The sequence below is a fragment of the Panthera onca genome, chromosome A1, assembly GCF_046562875.1.
Source record: "Panthera onca isolate mPanOnc1 chromosome A1, mPanOnc1 haplotype 2, whole genome shotgun sequence".
NCBI classification, from domain to species: Eukaryota; Metazoa; Chordata; class Mammalia; order Carnivora; family Felidae; genus Panthera; species Panthera onca.
The window spans coordinates 71,303,499-71,327,123 of record NC_138339.1 but is presented as its reverse complement, the minus strand read 5'-3'; the positions used below and the strand labels follow the sequence as shown (position 1 = coordinate 71,327,123).

General features: G+C 40.0%; 1 protein-coding gene across 3 annotated transcripts in view; it reads right to left on the bottom strand.

Moving 5' to 3' along the window:
• Positions 1 to 3,230: 3,230 nt before the first annotated feature.
• The window catches only part of FBXL17 (F-box and leucine rich repeat protein 17), a 497,950-nt gene continuing 477,555 nt past the window's right edge, over positions 3,231 to 23,625 (bottom strand). For all 3 annotated transcript variants that reach the window (XM_060635240.3, XM_060635241.3, XM_060635238.3), the window contains one exon: positions 3,231 to 6,150. In XM_060635240.3, coding sequence (XP_060491223.3) covers positions 6,010 to 6,150 — 141 coding nt within the window. In that variant the 3' untranslated portion in view covers positions 3,231 to 6,009. The remainder of the gene's footprint in view (positions 6,151 to 23,625) is intronic.

Sequence of the window (23,625 nt, the reverse complement as noted above, 5' to 3'; positions counted from 1 at the left end):
ATCTTCTCCAAAAATTTTTTTCTTCTCCAAAAAATGGAAACTCCACTATCTTTTTTTTTAATTTTTAAATTTTACTTAAATCCAAGTTAGTTAACATATAGTGTAATAATGGTTTCAGGAGTAGAATTTAGTGATTCATCACTTACATATAACACCTAGGGCACATCCCAACAGGTGCCCTCCTTAATGCCCATCCCCCATTTAGTCCATCCCCCCACCCAACAACCCTCAGAGTGTTCTCTGTATTTAAAAGTCTCTTCTGGTTTACCTGTATCCTATTTCATTTTTTCTTCTGTGAGATTAGAGAGATTGTTTGGAAAAGTCTCATACTATATCCATGTGTCTTAATCTCTCAGTCATCCACATGGAAATTATCCATACAAAAGAAAAAAAAGGATTTTCTTTAATTTCTGTTTCACTTTACTCAGATCTACCTTTCAGTTTGCAAATTCCCCCTTTGGCTGAATACCACTACTATTCAAGCCTTCCATCTTAATTTCTTTTTTGTTTTTAATTTTTAATGTTTATTTCTGAGACAGAGAGAGACAGAGCATGAGTGGGGGAGGGGCAGAGAGAGAGGGAGACACAGACTCAGAAGCAGGCTCCAGGCTCTGAGCTGTCAGCACAGAGCCCGATGCGGGGCTCGAACACACAAACCGTGAGATCGTGACCTGAGCCGAAGTCGGATCCTCAACCGACTGAGCCACTCAGGCGCCCCCTTAATTTCAATTATTACATTTTGATTTCTAAAAATTCTATTTAGCTCTTTTAAGAATGTATCTGTTCATTTTTTTGATAGCTTTTTTCTTATATGTGTTTTAAATAACTTTTTTATATCTTTAAGTGTATCAAAACTTTTTGTATTATGGACTTGAAAATTTAATATTGACGCCTTTGCAGATGTGTGTTTGTTTTTTTTTTTTTTTTCTGTTGACTAGCGACTAGTGTTGGTTTATTTTCTGTTCTCTGTGATTTAAAAATTTTTTTTTAATGTTTATTTTTGAGAGACAGAGAGAGAGACGGAGAGAGAGACAGAGAGAGAGAGAGAGAGAGAGAGAGAGAGAGAGAGTGTGTGTGTGTGTGTGTGTGTGAGAGCGGGGGAGGGGCAGAGAGAGAGAGAAAGACACAGAATCTGAAGAGGCTCCAGGCTCTGAGCTGTCAGCACAGAGCCTGATGCAGGGCTCGAACTCACAAGCCATGAGATCATGACCTGAGCTGAAGTTGGATGCTTAATCCACTGAGCCACCCAGGCGCCCCCCCTTTTTTTAAAAAAAATTCTTTAAAATTTCTCTGTGATTTTAGATTGTGAGTTTAAATTAGTTGCCACTCTATTGGGGGCGGGGGTTCTTTTAAGGACTGGATTAAGGGTACCTTTCTCAAAGGATGATTTTTGTTTGCTTTTGTCAGGCAATGAGCATTCCTGTAATGAATCCTTTTAAAATACAAATAAGCAACACAAACTATGCAAGTACTGTAGATTCAGGTACTAAACCATGTGAATGGTAGCCAGTGGCTATTAATTTTCAAGAAAACCTTAAAAAAAAAAAAACAAAATAACTCGAGACTAGCCAAGGCTGAAAATGACTATTTGCATCTTCAATTTTGGTTTTGTTTTATTTTAGTTCACTTCAGGGATCCTGGTTTTATGTGACGTGAACTCTTGATTTGTGTCCCAATTATCCACAGGCCCAAAGTTTTATACACATTCTCTAGGCTACAGTGATCAGTATAGTCTCCCAGATTTTGCAAGTTTCCAAGCTTCTCTAGAGATAAAAGTTTTAGCAAGCATCACAATCACCCAGAGGATTTTCTAGAACACAGATTGCACGGTCTTTGCCACAGTCACTCAACTCCGCCGTTGTAGCACAAGAGCAGCTACAGATAAGACATAAACAAATGTGTGTAGTTGTGTTCCAATAAAACTTTATTTACAAAAATATATATCAGGCCAGGTTTGGCCTGGGGCCATAGTTTGCTGACCCCTGTTCTTGATTGATGTCCCTACTCTGTTCCTGGTCACAAGAGGTTCCTTTTGCTTTCTTGCAGGCACAGCTAGTCATTTAAAAAGGTTTAAAAAGGGGTGTCTGGGTGGCTTAGTTCGTTTAAGCGTCCCACTCATGATCTCAGGGTTTGTGAGTTCTAGCCCGGTGTTGGGCTATGGGTCGGGCTATGCACTAACAGTGTGGAGCCTGCTTGGGATTCTCTCTCTCTCTTTCTCTGCCCATCTCTCTCTCTCAAAATAAATGAATAAACTTAATTTTTTTTCTAAAGGTAAAAGGGTTTAAAATTATTTTACTGAAAATTTCAGAGGTTACATAGCAGAAAATCTTTCAGGATCTTCATTCTAACATATTGGCAGAAATAGAAGTCCTGCATTTAAATTTCTACTTGTTGAAAGAATTTAGGGCAAGACTTTTCTAGTGGAAACGATCTTCCTTCCCTACATATCCAATCTCTTTAGTAGTCCATGAAAAGTTTATGATTAGGCTTGGTTTTTCTGTAGAGGCTTTTTCTACTCTCTGCCCCTACGGAACATACTTTTCTATTTCACTTGGCCGGCTACCTACCTACCCAGCTACCTACCTTAACTTGGCTACACCCTGAACTTGCCTTGCTGTCTCATTCCTGCATGACTTTGCACATACTTTTCCATCTTTCAGGTTTGCTCTCCCTTCCTTCCCCACACTAAGTTTGTAAATTCCTGTTATTCCTTCAGCCCTCATTAGAAGTACCTCTTCTGTGAAGCTCTTCCTCTCCAAAGCTGCTACTCTGTCTCATGTGTGCCCTCTAATTATGCCTATTATTACACCTATTGTACTCCACTGCCATTGCTAGTTTTCAAGAATGTCTCCTTGCTAGGCTATGAGAAACAAGGATGGGAATAAGTCTTATTTATCTTTAAATGACCAGTGCTGGGTACATGTTTTTTACTCAATAAATTTAACTGTTTACTTTTGAAAAATTGAATAAATGGCAAAGCAAATGAATGACTGTTTAGGGAATGGGATTTTAAACAAACCACTTGTTTAAACCCTTAAGGTTTTAATCTATCTCAGTAATCACTGGCCAAATTAGAACCTCCTAAACCCAGTCTTGTTCATTATCCTGGTTAGTCAAACCAACATAAAGTCAGGAGTGAAACACACAAGGATGTGGACCGCTGCATGCATCACACCCAACCAGCAACAGGGAGGCCATTTATTGTCTCTAAAATAAAACAAAAGACAAAGTATTTTGTTTCTCTTTTATTGCAACCCATTGCAAGGTCAAAAGATTCACGGAAATATAGAAACTACAAACTGGGTGAATTTCCTTTATCCACTCAAAAAGACATTAAAGACAAAGGACCAGAATTTTTCACTACAGCAATATATTTCATAGTCTTTATTCTGAAAATACTGTTGACATTTTGGAGAGGATACAAAGCCCTGCATTAAACGTGTTCACATATATTTATGACATTCTAAGCAAAACAAGAAACTATATTGCCCAGAAATCATTTTAAGCCTCATTTCAAAGCATCTAATGAGAACACATTCAACAACCATCACAGGATCACTCAAGGTGATGCTTTTTTTTTTTTTTTTTTTTCTGGTTGTTTTTTTGAGATTAATGCTTTGAGGCTGGATATGATGTTTCTACAGATTTCTACAAATATACCAAAGCAGTTTTCCAGGTTATGTTGCATCAGGCTTTCTGGATTAGTCAACATCTTAAAGAATAAGTGCAAGTTCCCCACCCCACCCCACCCCCAAGCTAAAGCATGTTATAGTGCTGTATTTGAGATTCAAACAACGCAACGTTATAAAAAAAATCAATTTTACACTTCTGAAACCATTTGACAAGCAAACTGTAACACTCTAAAGATGACAACTTTGAACTGAAATGGCACCATCCATATCATCAATGGCTCTCCCTTCTTTTTTTTTTTTAACTATTTAAAATATAGTGTGACGTATATAAAAATTAAACTTTTGCTTATTCACTCAAGCTACTATTTCTATACATACTGTCTTATAAATTAGTTTTGGATTAAAAACCAGTTAAAATATTGTGAATTAAAATATTTTTCAGTGGTGGGGAAATGAATATGAAAACGATACTATTTGATGTGCAAGATGAACTCTTTTATTAATAATAAACAGTTTTTAATCTTACACAAATTGTATTCCTTTCAAATTAAATTAGTGATCTATCTAGTGATGGAAAAAATACCCTTGGTGCTTACTAAGTAGATTTTCTTAACTGATTGGGATTAAAAGCAAAACAATGCCACATCAGAAACATGTTGACGGAATCAAAGGAAACAGTGTTTACAAAAAAGGAGTCTTTATAAATAAGTGAATAGTATTTGAATGTAAAGCTATATTTTGTTTCTTACAGCTAGTATCATTTTAGCCATATTGGGGCTTACAGAAAGTGAAACTCAAACCTTAGTATATCTGTTAAAGACCAAAAAAAAACCAGTTATGTCCACATTGGGGGAGAATAAATAGCAAACTCACAAGTCAGGGTTTTGTATCTAGCTCTACTGTGAAAGATAATCACTCTTTAGCTTAAAAAGGCTCCCTGTGGTCTTGATTATAAATCTAGACACAGGCAAGTTTACTTGAGCCTGAGTCCCTACTATGAATTAATTGTAAAGATGTGTGAAATCAAAACACATATTCATTTACTTATCGATATTGTCTTAACTGAAAGCTGGCAATCTTTAAACAAAGAAATGCTTATTTCTGACAAGTGTAAACAAAATCTTAATGAAAAGACTTTCTAATTTTTCCTCTTAACTCATACATTAACCAGCAATAGATCTTTGCAGTAGCACAAGAACTATTCAAAAATAACATGCATATATCCATAAAACCTGTTCTAAAGCTCAAAGCAAAGCAAAGAAAAAAAAAAGAGAGAAAAGAAAAAAAGAAAGTAATAGGAAGATTGTCTACTTATATCTCACTCATTAATTTTCTATTCATGTGACTACCTCCAAATTTCAGAAATACACGTTCATAATTACCAAAATTAACAAAAAAATAATTAAATGATCGGTAGGGTTGTTTTTAAATAACTGCGCACTATTAATTACATTGGTGCCTTTAATGTGGAGAATGCTAAGGTTAGCTCCAAATATCATTAAAATATATCTGGACCAGTTACTATCCATGAAATAAAAGCTAACACAACGTTAACACAAAACTTCACTGAAATATTCAGGACTCAACAGAACACATTTGCAAAATAATGAATAATTAACTTTTGTGAGCTGGCCAGGGGAGTTCAGATCGTTGCCTCCATATAAAAACTTCACAGAAGGCTTAATTCTCTCTAGTCCCTACATCATCTCCAGATAGCAAGTTGACCATCTGTGGATACAGTGAGTTAGGCAGAGCCACAGTGGATGACATGTTTCCTCAGTGACCTGGAGGAAGGCCCCTGTGTCAGAAATGGTCTAGAAAGAAACTGCCCTGGAGTTGTGTACGCACGCACGTGTGCATGTTTATGAGGGAGTGTAAGAACGTATATGTGTGTACGTGCTTGAAATTTTGCAGGGTACTGGTTTCCTGATTTCCAATTAGTGCAACATCACTTCTGGTCTGGTGATCATCAGAAGTGCACGATTCTATCCCATCAAAAGACAAGACAGTTGCATTTATTTTGGGGCGTCTTCAAAAGGCAGTAGTTAGAAGCTCAAAATAATAGACCAATGTTTTTTTGGTTCTACAGGAAGAAAAAATTTTTAGAGAAACGAGTCTTTGAACTTAAAAACTAAAAGGTGTGTATGGCTTTTGAAATCTTTAATTTTTAAGGAAAAAAAAAACCCAGCTCACCTGGGAACAAATAGCAATTGCGCTTATGCTATGCAGTATGCAAACAAGACACAAATATACACACTCGGGTACACCCGTACACGTGGAACAGTTAAAACCCTTCCAAGGGATCGCCTGCCCCAAATCTCCTGCTCCTCTCCGCCCTGCTGACTGATCCGGGTGGACCTACACGGGAGCAGGAGTGTTAGGAGGAGGCAGCAGACATGTTGGGGGTCCAGCCCATCTGATAGGCTCTCTCCAAGGTCCTCTTGCAGTCCTGCAGCACGGTGCTGAAGGTGATGTGGGGGTACTGCTGCACCAGCTGCTCCACTGTCACTTCATTGACCTGCAACCAAAGAAGAGCCATCGTCAAGCACAGGACGGGACGGCTGAGACCGCCCACTGCCCGTGTCCTCTGACTGACGTGCTAATGGTGGTAACAGGAACTCTCACCTCATTCCCCGTCAGCAATGTGAGCCAGTGTTCTGTGAGAAGGTATGTGTCCCTTTTTGCCTGACCTTCCCGATTTCCTGAGTACTACATTCACCCTCAGGGATTTTTTAAAGAAGACATAGGATATCAAGAAATCAAATGTGTTTTCTAGAAGCATAAATGATAGCGACTTGTTGAGATCTTAACAATGCCTACTGAAAAGCTAGTGCCTGGGAGGAGAGGCAGCAGGGAGATAGCATTCTAATGTGCATTTAGCTACATCATCAACCTGACAGCTTTTTTAGGACAAAACTGTAGAGTGGTAGAGAGGATCCACAGGAATCTAGATGGAAGTGTTGGGGGAAATGTTTATTTTTCTTCCCTTTAAATGTTAAGGCATTGCAAACTTCAAGTCCCTTTGTGAAAAGGGCTGAAATGTGAGGAATCAATAATTAAAACATACATGGCTGGCAGGTCAGGGATGGCCCCAATAGACCTTAACCATCAAAGATGCCACCTTGATTCTTGATTAGACAAGGCAATCAGAAAGGCCTAATTAAAACTAACACCTTTACAATTGCTGCGCTGTGAAGGGATTAATTTGTCAATTATTTTTAAGCTGATTGCAGTTCATATCACAGAAGTAGACAGCTTCCTTCATCCTTTAGATAAATAAATGATTAACCTAAGAACCACAACTTTTAGGTAGCTTTATTTAAAATCTTTATTGAACACCTGGGCATTTTCAAATGCATCAATATTTCATTTATACTGAGTAAGCTGGTCTGAAAGAAGGTGCTTATGATACATAATTTTGTGCTCCCTCTCCATGTCTGTCCATTCTTGAAAAAGATCAGGACCACCAAGAAATGCCTAAAACAACATCAAACCCTTGCTTTTTGCTTTGAAAGCCTGCCTAGAAGTATGACGACCATGACATTCAGTCGTCTACACTTTTCTGAGATAACATGATGTTTTCTGGGTGATTTGGAAAACTGTTATATATAATCTTTTTTTTTTTAAATTGAGAATTGATATTTCAACATTGCACTGATGATACTTAATCTGTCAGAACACCTCTCTATTCAAGACTTGCTTGTATTAAATCAACTTTCACTCCAAATTCAACCAAACCATGTAGTTAATTCTTTTTGTGATAGTTATGATGTATAACATTGTTTTCAAAAACAAGAAGAAAATCATTTAAAGTAAAAAAGAAAAACTGATATACAAATTAGAGTTGAGAATATGAATTGATGGCCTTAAGAGGATTCTTATGCAACATTTTTAATTTTTTAATTTAAATTTATGATCTAAGTTTTGCTTGGGTTGAGGCAGCCTAAGACAGTACACTTAAGAAGGCCGTGCGCCGTCTGGCTCTATGTATCTCGGTAGCGTATTTTTGATACTCCAGTCACCTGACTTAATCCCAGATGATCAAACTGTCCAAGTTCTTTCTGGCCTCAGGGTCTTTGCACATGTTATTCTCTTTACCTGGAATAGTTTTTTACCCACTTCCCCCTAAAAGCCCTCTCTTCATGTCTACTTCCTACTTACTCTTGAGTTCTTAGCTTCAGTGTCATTTCCCCAATGTCATTTCACTGCCCTATCCCTGCTCCCCCCCACCCCAAATTAGGTAAGGCTTTTAGGTTATTTACTCTTCTAACACTGCCCACTTTGTCTTCATAACACTTATAAAGTTAGTTTATAATTACTTAATTTAATATCTGTTTCTCCTGCCCCAATGTACAATCCACAAGAGCCATGATCATTTTTGTACCCACAAGTCAGGCCTAGTTATTAGTGAAAGAATGATAAAAAAAAAAAAAATACCAAAAGGCAAGTAAGAAATGGAAACTCAAGAGCAAGGCAAAACCAGACATTAAATACTAATCACACAAAGACCAATTCCCTGAGGAACTCTTATTTGGCTCAGGAATTCCCTCCTTCAAGAAACCTTCCCGAAGCAAGCCTATCTCCCAGAAAGGGTTAGGTACCCCCTTCTCTGTGCACCTGTGGTGGGCACCCTGCATGGTTCTTTCTTTTATTTAAGCACTCTCACTGTGTAATCATCTCTTTACTTGCCTATGGCTTCCACCTGCATAAGTAGAGCCTCTGGGGACCAGAGACTGTCTCTTGCCTTTAAGGCTGTCAAGCTGTGTGCAACGTAGAGAAGAAAAATGGCAACTGTGGTTCATACCATGGACTTGAGAGTCGACCAGAAACAGGTTTGAACCCTCATTTCACTTTACTTCTTTAAGATTTAGTTTCCTCAACTATACACACAGGATAAAACTACTTAAAAGTAACAGGATTGTTGTAAGGCTTAAGTGTAATGATATGCTTAACACTGAGACTGACTTAAAAAGGTCCCCAAATGGTAGCTCTTATTATTAGAGCAGGCACTTGGCAAATGGTTATGAGGTGCATGAGTTAATTAACGATATGCTAGGGTGACTGATTCTCTGTCGTGATGCTCCATATTGTTCAATTTCTGAGATATTTCAGAAGTGAACCTCGGTATCATTAGTTGTAGTGTTCAAAATAAAATAATCATAGGGTGAGAAGTAAGCTTTAAAACATACATCATATACAGGAAGAGTCTATTCTACCTTATTGGTCTCTGGAGGTGATTCCAGAACTTTCCTTAATGGAACAGTGCAGGTTTTAAATATCTACTTTCAGAAAATCCTCCCTTTTCTTTACCTGATGTTCCCTACTTTGCTGTTAGGTTACCTTCCTCCCTTCTGTCATAAACAAACCCATAAGGATGCAGGTCTCATTAAGAAAGAACTGAAGTCATTTGGTCAGACAGGATGCATGGCAAGGGGAGAAAGTCCAGACCACTCAGTATTCAAGGAACAATGACCAGGAAAACAGATAACAGAAAACCGAGAAGAGAAAACATTTAAACCCACTGTAAAGATGGGCACTGTCTTCTGTGCTGCCTCTTTTCTGATCTACATGTGGGCTTGCCCAAAGTCCGATACCTAGGGATTGACAGGCAATCTGTTTTCGAGGTCCAATTTTTAAACACAGAAAAAAAAATCTCTATGTGATAACTGTTTTGTGGGAAGACAGATACAATTTACCTTAAGCAAACTGATATATAAACATAAATTTATGAAGTATATAAATCAGGGGATAATTATTCACTTTGGTAAAGGCATCCACGGTCAGGTTAACTGATTTTCTCTGCCAATATTGTATATATACTTTGATTTACCAAAATTCAATTTACCTATTTCAGTTGCCTAAAATAAGGTATACCCATAGCTGAGAATACAGAGTATGTTAGGCCTCTGGCTTTCAAAGGTTATGGGCAAGAATAGACAGTAACTTGGTTTTGTATAGTTGAATTAAACCAGCAATCCTCTGTGGATATAATATGTCTTCTAAGTAATCTTTTTGCTAACTGTGCTCTGTAAATTCTAGAAAACAAAGCAAAGGGGAAAATGCAAATATTCCATTTTAGAGTTTTGTTGGGTAGAAGCTATTCAGGGGAAATACATGTGTTCCCACTAGGGAAGTTTCTATCTTTTACTTATAGTGTCTCCTGGCGATACAGTGTGACAAATTTTATACTAAAGTTATTTTCATTTACTCCTCAGAAGTACAAATTATGCTCACCTCTTTGTATAGAATCCATAAGCACTTTGGTGCCTTAGAGAAAAAGTTCAGCGTTAGACACCAGGAGGGTCCAAAGCATTTTAAATTGTTACGCCTACATACACATTTCTGCAGACATTTTGTCATGCACAACTCCACTTGCTAGAATGAAAGGAACAATTCTCTGTTCCAATTCATAAAATGTGTGTAATATAAAAAAGGAACATAGATTAATTTTTTTACATTTCTCCATGATCCCTGGTTTTCTGTATTCAATTTCTTTTCCTCTTGCTGAAAACCATCAACGGCAACTCCTATATTACACTTGAGATTTGAAAAATGCAGCCTATCTTCCTAAAGAAATATGCAGTGGTGTCATTTGAAGAAATTACTGTGATTAAAGGAAAAAAAAAGTGTGTACCACAGGTTATTTTTTAAATATAAGAAAGATTGGATTTTATAGTTCTCTCCAAAGACTGCATAACCATAATTTACATTTTCAAAATTATTATAACTCTTTTCAAGGTAGTAGCAATTTGTCTGGTATTTTAATCTATTTTGAGTTAACATCTATTAGCACTTTTTGAAAATGTGAGGTAAATTGCTATGCTAATTAAGGTAAATCATACCATAGTTTCATTCTCTTCCTGTTACTACTATGGAAGGATGAGAAGAGACTCTTCGAGCTTCGGAGATTCAGTTCAAACAATCTCTCTAGACCATCACACTCATTCCTTCACCTTATCAATACTTTCCCCAGAAAGTTCCAGCTAAGTGCAAGCCCAAATCTGAAGTATCTCCCTAATGATACCTACCATTCAAAAATGCTATTTCTGATAAAATTTTCAGAAAAAAACATTTATGTGAAGTGATTATTATTTCCTCTTTGTCTCATGTTTTAAAACAGGACACGTTTCTTGTGAGGGGGGAAATATTTGACACCTGAGTGTATGAAACTCACATTCATGAATATAATAAACCACTTAAAATCACTTTTTAAAAAAATCATTTTTTTTAAATGGAGAAAGTTTCCACGCAAAGGTGACCACTACTGAAAATATCAATAACATTAAAATGTATTACGCTATTGCTAGACTGTGTTTCTTGACAGCAAAGAGTATTTGAGTCATCTCTTTGTTTTCAGTCCTTTGCCCACTGCCTGGCATATTCTCGCCCCCCATTAGATTATGAGCTCATGAGATAGGAGTTTTTGTTGGTTTTGTTCACTGCCACATCTCTGGCACCTATAGAATGCCTAGCACCTAGTAACTACTCAATAAATATTTGCTGGCTAAATTAATGTAGTAGTTGTTCACTGAACAGGTACAGAGTAAACACAAAAGCACGAATTAGTTCTGCATCAGAAACAGTGGACATAACCTCACCTTGTTCCCAGACTGTTCCCACTACAGGGGTAGCAGTCTCTAAAGTCTGGGCATTATGGCAGCTCCAAACTCCTTTCATCCTTTGAAGTTCATACCTAAGGCGATTCTCTGTGTTACTCTCCTTTCCAACTGACATCACCGGGCGCCTCTTTCCAGATGCACCTTCCCTCGGGTTTCCAATAATTTGGCACAGGACACCAAAGTAGCTCGTGCTGGTGGTTCAGTAATTTCTGCTGGGTCATTCTGCTGTCAGACAGTACTAAGGAAAAGCCTAGGCCATACTGGAGTTAAATGAGGGCAGCCTTCCTTACTGGAGATCAGTGACACACTAGACTGGATGGATAACACTAAGAGACACGTTACTGGTCACTAGATATGAGCTTGTTTCCAAAACGTTGCAAAAACCCACTTCTGCTTCCAGCGTCAGTGCCCTGCTCAGGGCGGCAGGCCCAGGTGGGCCCCACAGAGGATTCTGAAATTTTGTGACATTTAACATGCCTTCTCATGTCACAGTTATCTGGAGGCAGAAGGGGAACTGTGGGCAGATCCCCTGACTCAAAATGATGCTACCTCAAAATAATGCTACCCAATTTCTTGGGCTTCAGAAATTCTACCTGCCTTTACTGCTCCCTGGGGGGCAAATGGAAATCCGAGGAGCTTTTTGTTGCTATCGTTGGTGTTGTCATCACAGTGACGTGTGGCATTTGTTGTCCCAGATAGCATGAAAAATAATACTGCAATTCACAGTACAGTCCCAGGCAAGGAAGAATTCTTCAAACCAAACTGTCCTACGCCCCCCACTGAGAAACACTGTGCTCATCAGAATGAGGCACTTGTGTGGTAGGGGATAAATCAAACACATTTCTTCTCTTTAGCATGGTTTACTTTGGCAAAAAGTTGAACATAATTTGTTAATTCTTCACCATAATGACCAATAAAGGTAAAACGAAAGTATGCCTCCACTCTAGCAAGGAGGGAATGGGAAAAGTATTCAATGAACATCTACTATTTTCCAGGCATATACGCATTAATACTCCTTATTTCACATGAACTGTGGCTCAGAGAGGATTAGTATTTCACACAGGGTCATGTACCTTGTAAATGGAAGCTAGGATTTGAATCCAGGACCCCTAAGCAAAGATGTTCTCTGCACTGTGCCATGTTGCCTTGGCACACAGGTAACAGCGAGACGCAGGAAGTGCCATACTGTGGCCTAGCTGATCACCTGGCCAGTAAACTGTTCACTGACATTCCTTTTCCATCTATGGTACAAAAAATGATTTCAATTTACATATAAGCACATTTCAAAGTCCTTTACAATGTCTTCAAAATGGCTGCTCTGTGGGAATGTAAATTATAATAGATCTCACTTTGCTTGTGGAATATTCCATGGTGCAGCTGTGGTTGCATGAGACTTTGAAACATGATAGAAACGTGATGAAGCTGCAGGACTAACAAGGGACCTTCTGGCAGGGCAACTACCCATGACATAAACAGGCATTGCTTTTTCTCCAGTCTCCCGCCCATCAACACGTTTTTCTGTGTCCCAGACAGAGGTAGAATGGCCAACTTGACAGACAAGGTTCTTGACCCCTTGGGGCAAGGAAAATGGACAATTATACCGGCAACAGCAAAGCTTGAGGATTGATTTCTAGGGGAAGTGCAGGTTGCTGTGGACAGAGGCACCTGACCTTTTCCAGGAGAGCTGGAAAAGGCTTTCCAAAAGAAGGAATATTTAATTGAACTTCTGGACAAGGAAGCATCAGCCTGTGTACACATTTGTTAAATACACACATATTATTCAGGGAAGAAAGGAAACCCATTCATGAGCCAGAATAAACCACTAATCTGTCCCTTACTTTGTAAGCTTTGTAAGGTAATGTTTCTCCAGCTCATCTAGCAAACTCAAGTGTATAACTTCAGTAGTTCTTGCTTCACATAGCTCCATTCTGAGGAAAGGGGAGTGAAGAAAATGGATCCCCCTATCTTCAGGTGGGAAAAGTATGGAACCCACAGTACATCTGTGAAGGGGCTGCAAATAGCACATTCAACTCCTCTCTCCTAATTCAGGGCTCTTGCCCTCACACTGGTCTGTCATTCTTCACAGACTCCCTGGGCAATGTCACTCACTGCTAACAGCCCCAGAGGCTGACTCCTGGCGGCCCAGAGGCAGAGTGTTGTCTGTCGGGCAATACGCCTCCGGAATCTGCTTCTCTCTGAGTTTCCTGGATCTGGGAAACTGTACTGGCTATCAGTGGAACCCGGCATTCACAAGGTGTAGCAAAAGTCATCGCAGACAATGCATATTCAAAAGAGGCCCAATTGCTCTTTAAGCAAGTGCCCACTGGCCCCGAGATGGGCACATATTAAAATGGATAAAATAAGGGTAATGTGAATTCTAGTAATATGTCAACTTTGCATGTAAATGAGATGAGTCATCTAAGTGCAGTTTAAAATATTTTAAATAGGACACTAAGAAAAGAATAAAACAGCAGATGATACATTGATTTTCCCAGGACCCTGCACAGCCAACAACATGCAGCAGGCTCTCTTTGGGGATTCTATTTTCTTCCCTTCACAGAGGGACTTCTCATGTCCCTGCTTGGGTGACATACCATGTCTTACCTATGTTTCCCTATGTTAGAACAGGGAGGTCCAGGACACCAAAAATTTGGAGGGACTTTTACACTCTCTTACTTCATTCTCTTCACACTCTTTCTCTTCAGCAGCAAGGCTAAGCTTTCCAGAAGTCTGGAGGAGGATACAGCAGTAGCTCAGTATGCATGAACAGGCTGCAGGCAGAGCCCACAATGAAGATTAAGGGTCTTTCCCAGACTGGTGAGAGCTGTGAAAATGATTCTAGGTGTGAGCCAAAGCACCTGCTCTTTGTCTCTACTCAACAGTCAACTTCGCATTCCTTTCCTTCCCTCTGTCTCTCTTAGTCAAGCCAAGGCCCTTCACCACAAACCCCACAGCAACTCAGACATAACAAATGTTTGATACACATTTATTGACGTGGGATGAGTTAAACTGTGTCTGCAAACAAGAACACAAATAAGAATACAGTGGATCTCAGCATAATTGCTCACTAGAATCACCTGGGGATCTTTTTTAAAAATTTTTTTTTAACGTTTTTTATTTATTTTTGAGACAGAGAGAGACAGAGCATGAATGGGGGAGGGTCAGAGAGAGGGAGACACAGAATCTGAAACAGGCTCCAGGCTCTGAGCTGTCAGCACAGAGCCCGACGCGGGGCTCGAACTCACGGACCGCGAGATCATGACCTGAGCTGAAGTCGGCCGCTTAACCGACTGAGCCACCCAGGTGCCCCATGGGGATCTTTTAAAAACCCCAGTGCCCAGGTCATATCCCAGACTAACTGTACCTGCATCTTGGGGAAGTGGGACCCAGGCACCAGTGTTTTTTAAAGTACCCCCCCTACCCCAACCCTCCAGGAGATTCCAATGTGCAGCTTGGGCTGAGACCCACTAGGTTAAAGCTTTCAGCTGTGAAGTTCCCAGAGGGCACAGGTGATTTCTGCTCCTGGGAATATGAAGGCAAAGTCTGAACTAAGATTATCTGAAGACAACAAGTAAGCACTTGTCTCCCACGCTGCCCTCTATATTAAACTGAGTCAGGGGTTCTGGAGAAAAGAAATGGTTGCTCCTACAGCTTATTGGCCCATCTTTTTACAAATACTCACCCCTACCCGAAACAAAAGGTATATTCTTTGAATGTGGTAAAAACAGACTGGCTTCCTGTCTGTCACCATTGGTCTTGGATCTCTAGTTGGGCACAGCCCAAGGAGGCCACTTCCTGAGTTTTCCAATAGCTAATGGAAGGGAAGATTCCCCTAAACTCAGCTGTACATGGATGGATGTAGTGTTTCCTCAAGGGACCACCCATGAGGTGAAGGACAGGGCACACATGACTAAGTATTTAATATAATTTTAAGAAGAAAAATTGATCATCTTATTGGAGACTAAAAGCTACCTGTTACATTTGGGAGTCAGGTGTCTACAGGCCACCCACAATGCACTATGCTTCATGCATGAACCTCCCTGAGGCCTTCAAGGATGGATTTTTTTTTAACAGAAAGAGGTAAGAAATATTACTCTTGGGTGGTAAAATACTCATCTAAAAGTCCCAAAGCATGGAAAGAGACAGATACTGAGAATGCAATGAACCTGACAGAGGCAGGCTCATAAATTCAGTCAACTTTGTCAAATGCAGTCATTCCATTTCAGAATCTGCAATGATTGGAAGTGCTATGCTCTGTCAATATCACAACAGGCCTGGCTTCATGCTGTCTCTTTTTCATGAGATGTGGGTAGCCTGTTAACACTAGCATTGCTTTCTATTCACTTGAATTAGCACAGTGAGGAAGCAGCAAAGAACCTGGGAGGATGAAGATCACAGAAACGCCTGCAGTGTTAAGTGAGAATCGGGGCTCGCCAACCTGAAGCCTCTAATTAGAGATTAGTGTGACAGGAGTCCAACAACCAGACTGTCAGAGAGAAATTAGTGACATTTTCATTCCGTTTCTCCAAGCAATCCTCCACCAAGAAGGATGTTTCAAGTCAAGTGTAAGCTCTATGCAGAGCCTTGCATAGGGCCACTCTGAGGCCACTGACCGCTGGCCATGGAATTGACCTAGCGCACAAATGCATACATTTTTTAGTATAGATTTGCATGTGCAGTACAGATGAGAACCAAAGCGGACCTGTGTGGGACATCAGGATGGAGATAGCTACTTGGTGAGTCATCTGCAATGCTCTAAATGGTTCAGCAAAAGATCGACTATTTGAGAAAAACTGGGCCCTTAATAAGATAATTAATGTAGTCACTAACTGAGCGGTAAGTACAATGTATTTATAGAACACATCTGGGTGTTTCTAAATTAAACTCACAAAGTTAAGCTAAAAAACACAATCGAGAAAGAAAACTCTCAGAACTAAAAATGTCTTCTTGTATGCTTAATGGCTTTCTTGATTTCAGTTTTTATTTTCTTACAGAAAGCCTGGGGCGGTGGTAATCACCAGTGGACACCTGACAAAAAAAAATATCTTTCTAAAATGGCATTTGCCATCAGGTAGAATTTATGGATTTGACCTGTTTCCTAAAACAAATTTATTACCAACAAAAATTTATTCTGCATAAAAGTGATCTGTAAATCTGTAGATTAAAAAGCCTGAAAACAAGTGATATTTCTGGTTTTCAGAAGAGAGACTCTACATAAATCAGAGAATTCCAGGGTTAGGCTCTGAAGGATGCTGAGTCCAATCACACAGCAGATGCCTGAACTCAGTCTGTGACTGTCCTGAACCCCAGGGGTTTTCAGCTACACTCAGAATTCCCCAGCTACAGGAAGCTGGTGTTAAATCCAAGGTGTTACCTTTCTAATTTCCCTCTGTCCAGATACTTCTTATAATCTATAAAATTATCAGGAGGAAGTGGGATCTAATGTTTTTCAAACTTGCTTTTAGCTGTACAATACTTCTGCAAACCAGAATAATAAATAAATAAATACACAAACCAAATAAGTAAACTAAATAAAAACAAAGCAATAAAAGTGGGGTTGCTCTGGCTGAAGTCAGTTAGATGGTAAGGACCAGGCACCCTGCCCTCTTAGCTGCTCTGTCATTCCCAGAGACTCTGAGGAACCTCCTCAGAACCTTGGAGCTACACAGAATGCAGATAAGAAACACAATCCATTCATCCATCATCCAATACATATTTGTTAGGTAACTGTTATGTATCAGCCCCTATGGCTGGGTCTGGCAATATAACAGAAGGAGAAATCCATGGATCTTACAACCTAGTGAGGAGGAGAGTGATGGGGATGAAGAAGGTAGGAATTCACCACCACATGGTTCTTGCTTGCAAATGGTCCTTGCTTGCTTCATGTAAGAAAGTTTACATGCGTTAACTCATTTCTCTCCATAGTCTATGGGATAGGTGTTATTTTTATTCCCTCTTTACAGATGAGAGAGGCGGTACGGGAGATGGAGATAGAAAAGCCAGGATTGTGGTGACATTGAAGGCAAGAGAAAAGCGTTCTCATGAAAGAGGGCATGGTTACCATATGCGTGCAGCTGCTAAGGGATGAGACCAGTTGTGGACAGAGAAGTGGCTGCTGCATGTGGTGACAAGGAAGTCACTGGTGATGTTGAACAGACTCAGTGGCGCGATGAGGATGGAAGTAAGGCTGTAAGGAGTGGTGAAAAAGGAAGGATGACTGTTCATAGTCCATCCTTTGCAGAAAGGAGTTTAATAGGAGAGTGGCAGAAAATAGAACTGTAGAGGAATGCAGCTGAAAGAAGTTGTGGGGTCAAAGCAAGGTTCTTCATGCAGAAGAAATATACTTTGGGGTACCACTTTCAAAAATTAATTTGCAGTCTTACTGCATTGTAAGTGCCCATTTGCTGGCCTGTCTCCCCCAGGCGACTCCCCTACCTATGGGGTAGGAACTGCCTTGTTCGCTGTTTTTTCTGACCCGTCTCCTATCACCGCGACTGGAACCCAACAAGCACACTCAACAAATATTTCTTGAATAAATGGCCAAAATAGATAAAAATTGGGAGAGGGGAAGGAGTTTGGGTTTTTTCTTGAAAAACCACTTGCCAAATAAAACTTTCACTGCAAACCTGCTGCTGGATGGCCAGGTTTCATGTGCGGGCTGAGCCTGTTCCTTCCCAAGGAGTCCCTCAGTCTCCTGAGCCACTGTGCGCTGTCTTTATTTCTATTCTGTGAAGTCAGGTGCTAAGGAGTTCTGGGATCTAATCTGAACCCTGTTAAGAAACTGCTGTTACCTTTTCTGTTTCTAAATTAGAAAAATAATATGATCCTGCAATCTAATTCTTTCATATAATTACTTAAGCCAAATCAAAGTTCCAAGGAGATTATTTACTACAGAGCAATGACGCTCCCTGGTGCCTTTAGGCAAACTCCAACATAACATTCTATTCCTCCAGCATTTGGGGAACAGTAGGCCCTCTGCTTTCTCCTTTCTAAAAAAAAAAAAATCATACATCATTCCCATAATAGAAGTGAGCAAAATATAAGCAGCTCCTTACAGCACTCTCCCTTAAAGCGTTCTAGGTTGATGTCGATTTTCCTGAAGAAGCAAACCAAACAAGTCCCAGCCTGCACACTGAGTGGCCTTCTAACTTGGCAAGTCTTTACTCTGTTTACCCCAAAGGACTGAGACCTATTGGTCTCTGAGTTTCTTCTTCCTTTATAATAAGTGGAATTGTTACTTAATGAATTTTAGCTACGATAAAAATAGATTCTATTTGTTTCTGAGAATTGCTAAGTCTCGGGGCCTGGTGTTTCTCTGTAAGATCTTCGCATGTGAATTTCTATTCATGGCTACAATATCACGAGCCAGGTAGTTCATGTCATGGTTGAATATCACAGACCATATTCTAGAACAGATACGTATATATGAATAAATATAATAGCACTAGCAGTGGACATTTACTGAGGGCTTGCAGCGTGCATGACTTTGGGCTAAGTGCTTTATTGCAATATCTCATTTAGTCTCATGACAACCCTATGGAGTAAATACATCCCAATTTTTCAGATGGTGAAACTGAGGCTTTTAGAGATTAAGCTGTCCAAAGTCCACAGGCAGTCAAGTGAAGTAGGTAGAATGTAAAAACCCAGCAGTTTGACACCAGTGCTTACCAGTTTAACCTTTGCCATAAAGCTGTGTTTCTTGGTTTAATGCTTAAATACAGGGAAGGCTTTTCAGGTGCCCAGGATTGGCAGAAGAGGAGACGGGAGCGCTTCGCCACAGTGCGGTTGTGAGGTAACCTCTGAATTTCAGCTGATGTGTTTTTCTGTTTCAATTACCAGGAATAATCAGGAGAGGGTTGTAAAAATGTGTTTTAAAGTGTTCCTATGCGAAAATCACCTGGAGAAACTGTTTTATCAGCAAAAGGAACAAGATGCTGATACTTCAAGCGAAGGACTTCAGTTCAGATTTTAGAGCCCCAGCCATGCTGTCACCATTTTTCATCTTCCCTCTCCCTCTGAGCACATGACTACGGGCTGTCAGGGCAATGGTTATGTCGCCTAGGCCTTGGGCTGCACAGTCTAACACAGGCAAGACCGCTCCCACCTTATCAGCACAGGACGGTTTGTTTCGTTTTGTTTTTTCACTTTATTTTCTTTGATAAGGCATAAATTTTCAATTCTCAGTTTTGGCTGTGGGCAATCTGGAAACAGCTGTGCATGAATGGCAGGGAAGAGGGGAGTCCCTGCAGGTACACACTTTGTTTCATGGCTGAATTGCTACCCAAACAGTCCTGGACACAGCGCCCCACAAATTATTTTTCCTTTAAACTGATTTTTCCAGTTAGTTCTGTGTATTAGTTACAGAGTCCTATATTATTTTCCCCATAGGGCTTTCCTGCTCCTGATTCCTAAACAAGCTGATAAAAACTCCATTTTCTCCACAGAAATATTTAGGTTGTTGAGGCTTTCTCTTACCATAATTACTTCCTGAAAAATGCAGTGGTCAATTTTTCCTGAATATTTTTACATTAAATTGGGCACACAAAACTTGGCCCTTGATATTTGAAGGCTGTAAAGTAGATTTCTGGCTTTAAAGAGATGACTGGTTTCTATTACTTACTTTCTGGGTTGGCTTCTTATTGATTTGATTAAATCTCCCTACCATTTAAATGAGGAACTCTGTGTGAAAACAAGAATTTCTTATGACCTGAAGAAATCATTTCTTATTGAAAGAAATCATCTGTTTCACTCCTCGACTAAGTACTTCAGGAATTGGAGCAGGTGAGGAGAAAGGTCTTGGCAATGGTAGTTTGATGAGAAATGAATTAATTCGATTATTTCCATGGTGTGGATCAATAATAGTCAGCCTCGCAGAGGCCCCTGGCCTGAAGGCAGCTGGATAATCAATAGGATCACACAGAGGCTTCTCCTCCCCCAGCAGCCTCTCTGATCTTTTCTGGGCGGACTCTTCACGCCTGTGTAATTCTAATTTATGTCAACTAGAAATCAAAGAAATTCCAAGAGGCTTTGGTCATAGGACATTGGGGTGGACCTTTCAAAATCTATTTGCGTCTATTCCTTCAGTAATGTGGTCCCCACAACCCTCCTGGCGCCTCTAGAGGCCAAGGAGAAGGAGCCTCCTCCCAACAGAAGGGCAGCTACCTGGTCCCGGCCTAGGCAGAGGGGCGGCGTTAGGTAAATCGAGGTACACTTTCTCCTTCCTATCTACAACTCTCCAGGGACATAAGAACAAATAGGCTTTTTAAGCCAAATGCTTTGCCAAGAGTGGCTCCCTCAATAACGCTCTTTAATGATACCCCAGACGCTGGCATTTTCAAATCAAATGAACAGTGTGTAAAATTAGTTCTGCATGAAGTTTAAAAAAAAAGAAAGAAAGAAAGAAAGAAAGTGAAAGGGAGCTTTTAAAAGCTCCAGCATTTCTTCATCCAACTGCTTTTCACAAGGGTTTGGCATTTGAGAATTGCTACATTTATGATGTTATTCGCTGCTCATAATTCAGGCCCTCTGTCTCCGAACTTCTGTATTAACACACACTGCAGAGGTTTCCACCACGACTTTTTATCACCGAGGTTTCCCAAACCAGCCAGGCTGCCTCTGGCGAGGTCTGGTTTCTCAGCCAATGCCATGCCACTGGGCTCCCTCCCCTCTCATCAACCCTGTTACCCCAAACATTTTTCATTAACCTTGAACATTGCGTTTCCATTTGCCCTACAGCTTTCCCATGATTTTTTTTTTGTCCTTTTCAGTTTTGTTCTCCATCCAAACGGCCTTGTAAGAAATGAGGAAAATATCATATTATGAGAAGAAACAGATCTATATGGACTCTAGAATTCTACAGAATATTCTATTCTAAGGTTGTGAAAATATTCTCTGACCAAAACCACCTACTGTCTATAATTGTGGAAAGCAGAGTAAACATATCACTCTTATTAGAGAGTCCCGTTGATTATACAAGCAGTTTTAACTAAATCACCAAATAAATGCGTGTTAAGTTGATAGGTGATTTTGGGTCAACTCTAATTCCCAAGGTCAAGTAAGCCTTTGAACAGTCTTTAAGAATATAAGTTCACCCCAATTCATCAAAGCCGTCTCACACAGCGTTTTCTTCTCTTGGTTCTTACAATGCACTGAAGTTTAGGAGATTAAGTGGCGTCGGCTTTAAAACTCAAAGTAATGCCTCTAACATGCTTATCTATCCAGCAATCGGAACAGCTACTCAAACATGGGCTTCTTAACGCACTTCCTAGTTTTACAAGTGTTCAGGGAATGCTGCATTTGTGGAATGGCTGGAGGACTCCTCCCTACAAGTCACCAATGTTGTAGCCAAACAAGTTGTCTGACAGTCTAAGCGCACGTTGCTTTTATCTGCTAAGAATATGGTGAATGTTTCTCATCTGTTCTTTGTTTACCAAATGAGAGAGAGAAAGAACAGGGAGACGGAAGAAAACACCTTTTCCTACAACAAATGCAATGCATTTTGTCATTCTTTCAATTCCTCAAAAGCCCAAGTGAGGAAAAAAGCTCAAGTTCGGTAAAGTATAGCTTCCAAATTAAATATAAGTGGCCCCAAATGAAACTGGCTGTGTGTGAAAGAAAATATAACTGCCTTCACTATTTCGCAGAACTACAGGATCGCAGATCACAAGCCCGGGACACAAAGACATCACAAACCCCATCTTTCCCCCAGCGCAGGGATCCCAGTGACAATATTCCTGACAAGGGGGTTAATGGTGTAGACCATTGAGGTTTCTTGCTCCTCCTTTGGCTCCAGTTGGTGTCCAGAAAGGGGAAGAGCTCAAATTGATGACTGATTAACGGTTAGCAGATTTGGTTAAAGGACAGAGAGAAGAGTGATAGACCCAAATAGTTTTGTTCTTCAATTATTGGTTGGCACAGATGCTCACCTTGAGATAAATCGTGGGTCTTCGTGTCCATATGCTGATCATGATTTCTCTGTGTTTTCTATTTCTATTCTTATTTTTCTCCACTATTTTCTTATTACTCTCTTTTTGTTTCCCTGCCTATTTGAATTGTCTTCTCTTCAATTCAGCCTTTTCTCACCCTGCAAATCTTTCTTTATCCCTACACCCTGGTTAGTAAGTTGATTCTAAATACAGATTGTCCTATGGAGGCATTAGTTTTCCTTTGTCGAGTATGTAAAAAAAAAAAAAATGTAATTTTGACATCTTAGTATAGAAAATAATAACCTTAATTTTAACTGAGGAAAAAGTAAAAGGGCAGCATCTTTGCTAATCTTAGTTTATTTTTTCCTGTCTAATTTCCTTTCAAAATCAGATAGCAGGCAGTACAATTTTTTCTCATTTGGAAATTTCAAATATCAAAACACAGGTTAATATGACATTGATGATAAGAATAATCAGTAGCACTGAGTATTTTATATATAACAAACATGATTATTCTAAGGGCTTGGTATATGTTCATTCACTTAAATGCTCACAGAACTCTACAAGACAGGTACTATCATTATCTTCATTTTACAAATGAGGAAACAGAGGCACTGAGTAACTGCCGAAGATAACACTACTAAGAGCAGAGCCCAGATGTGAACCTAACTCTGGCCTCTGAATCCATGCCCTCATCTATTAACCTCTTTGTTACTCACATTGTTACTCTGAGTCTTGATAAAAATTTAAAATCTGGAGACAGATTGCATAACACAAATTTTGAAAGCTGAGTAGCTACTTACTCTAGGTTTCCATCCAACTAAATCAACAAACAAGTGATTATGTGCAAGGCTTTATTTGCACTTTGTGGGTGGCTTGGAAACTTCTTCTGTCCTCACAGAACCTCTTGTGTCTGGTTCTGAGCTGCCCTAAGCCTAACGACGCCAGGCAGTAAGGCTGGCCCCAGCATCCTCTGGGCTGGGCCGCACCACAGCAGGCTATGGGCAGACAGCATGGTGCTGGAGCCAGAGGCTCTCAGAGCAGTTCAGTGGTTGGAGACAGGATTCAGAGGCCGCCAGAGGAAAGGGCTAACACTCTCTCAGGGAGACCACTAATCAGAACAGCCTCCCCATCCCATTTTGGACTAATTTGCGTCTGGGTAGAAAAGGATCCTTTCCTTAACTTAAAATAAGCAAAATGCTGGTCAGCAAATATGTCGGAAATAATCTTCTCCTGTACTAACTGGAACATAAACTTTTACCATTCATCTCTGAAGGTGGAGCTGACCTCAACAAATCTAAGGAGTACAGACTAGAAATATGGTAATTTCTAAGAGTGCTTGTGGATATACAGATCCGTTTTGAACGCATACATTTTGGCGTCCTTGGTTCAGGTAGTACCCAGGTAGTAGCAGTTTCTTCTGGCAGACATTGAGCAAAGCTGCTGTCA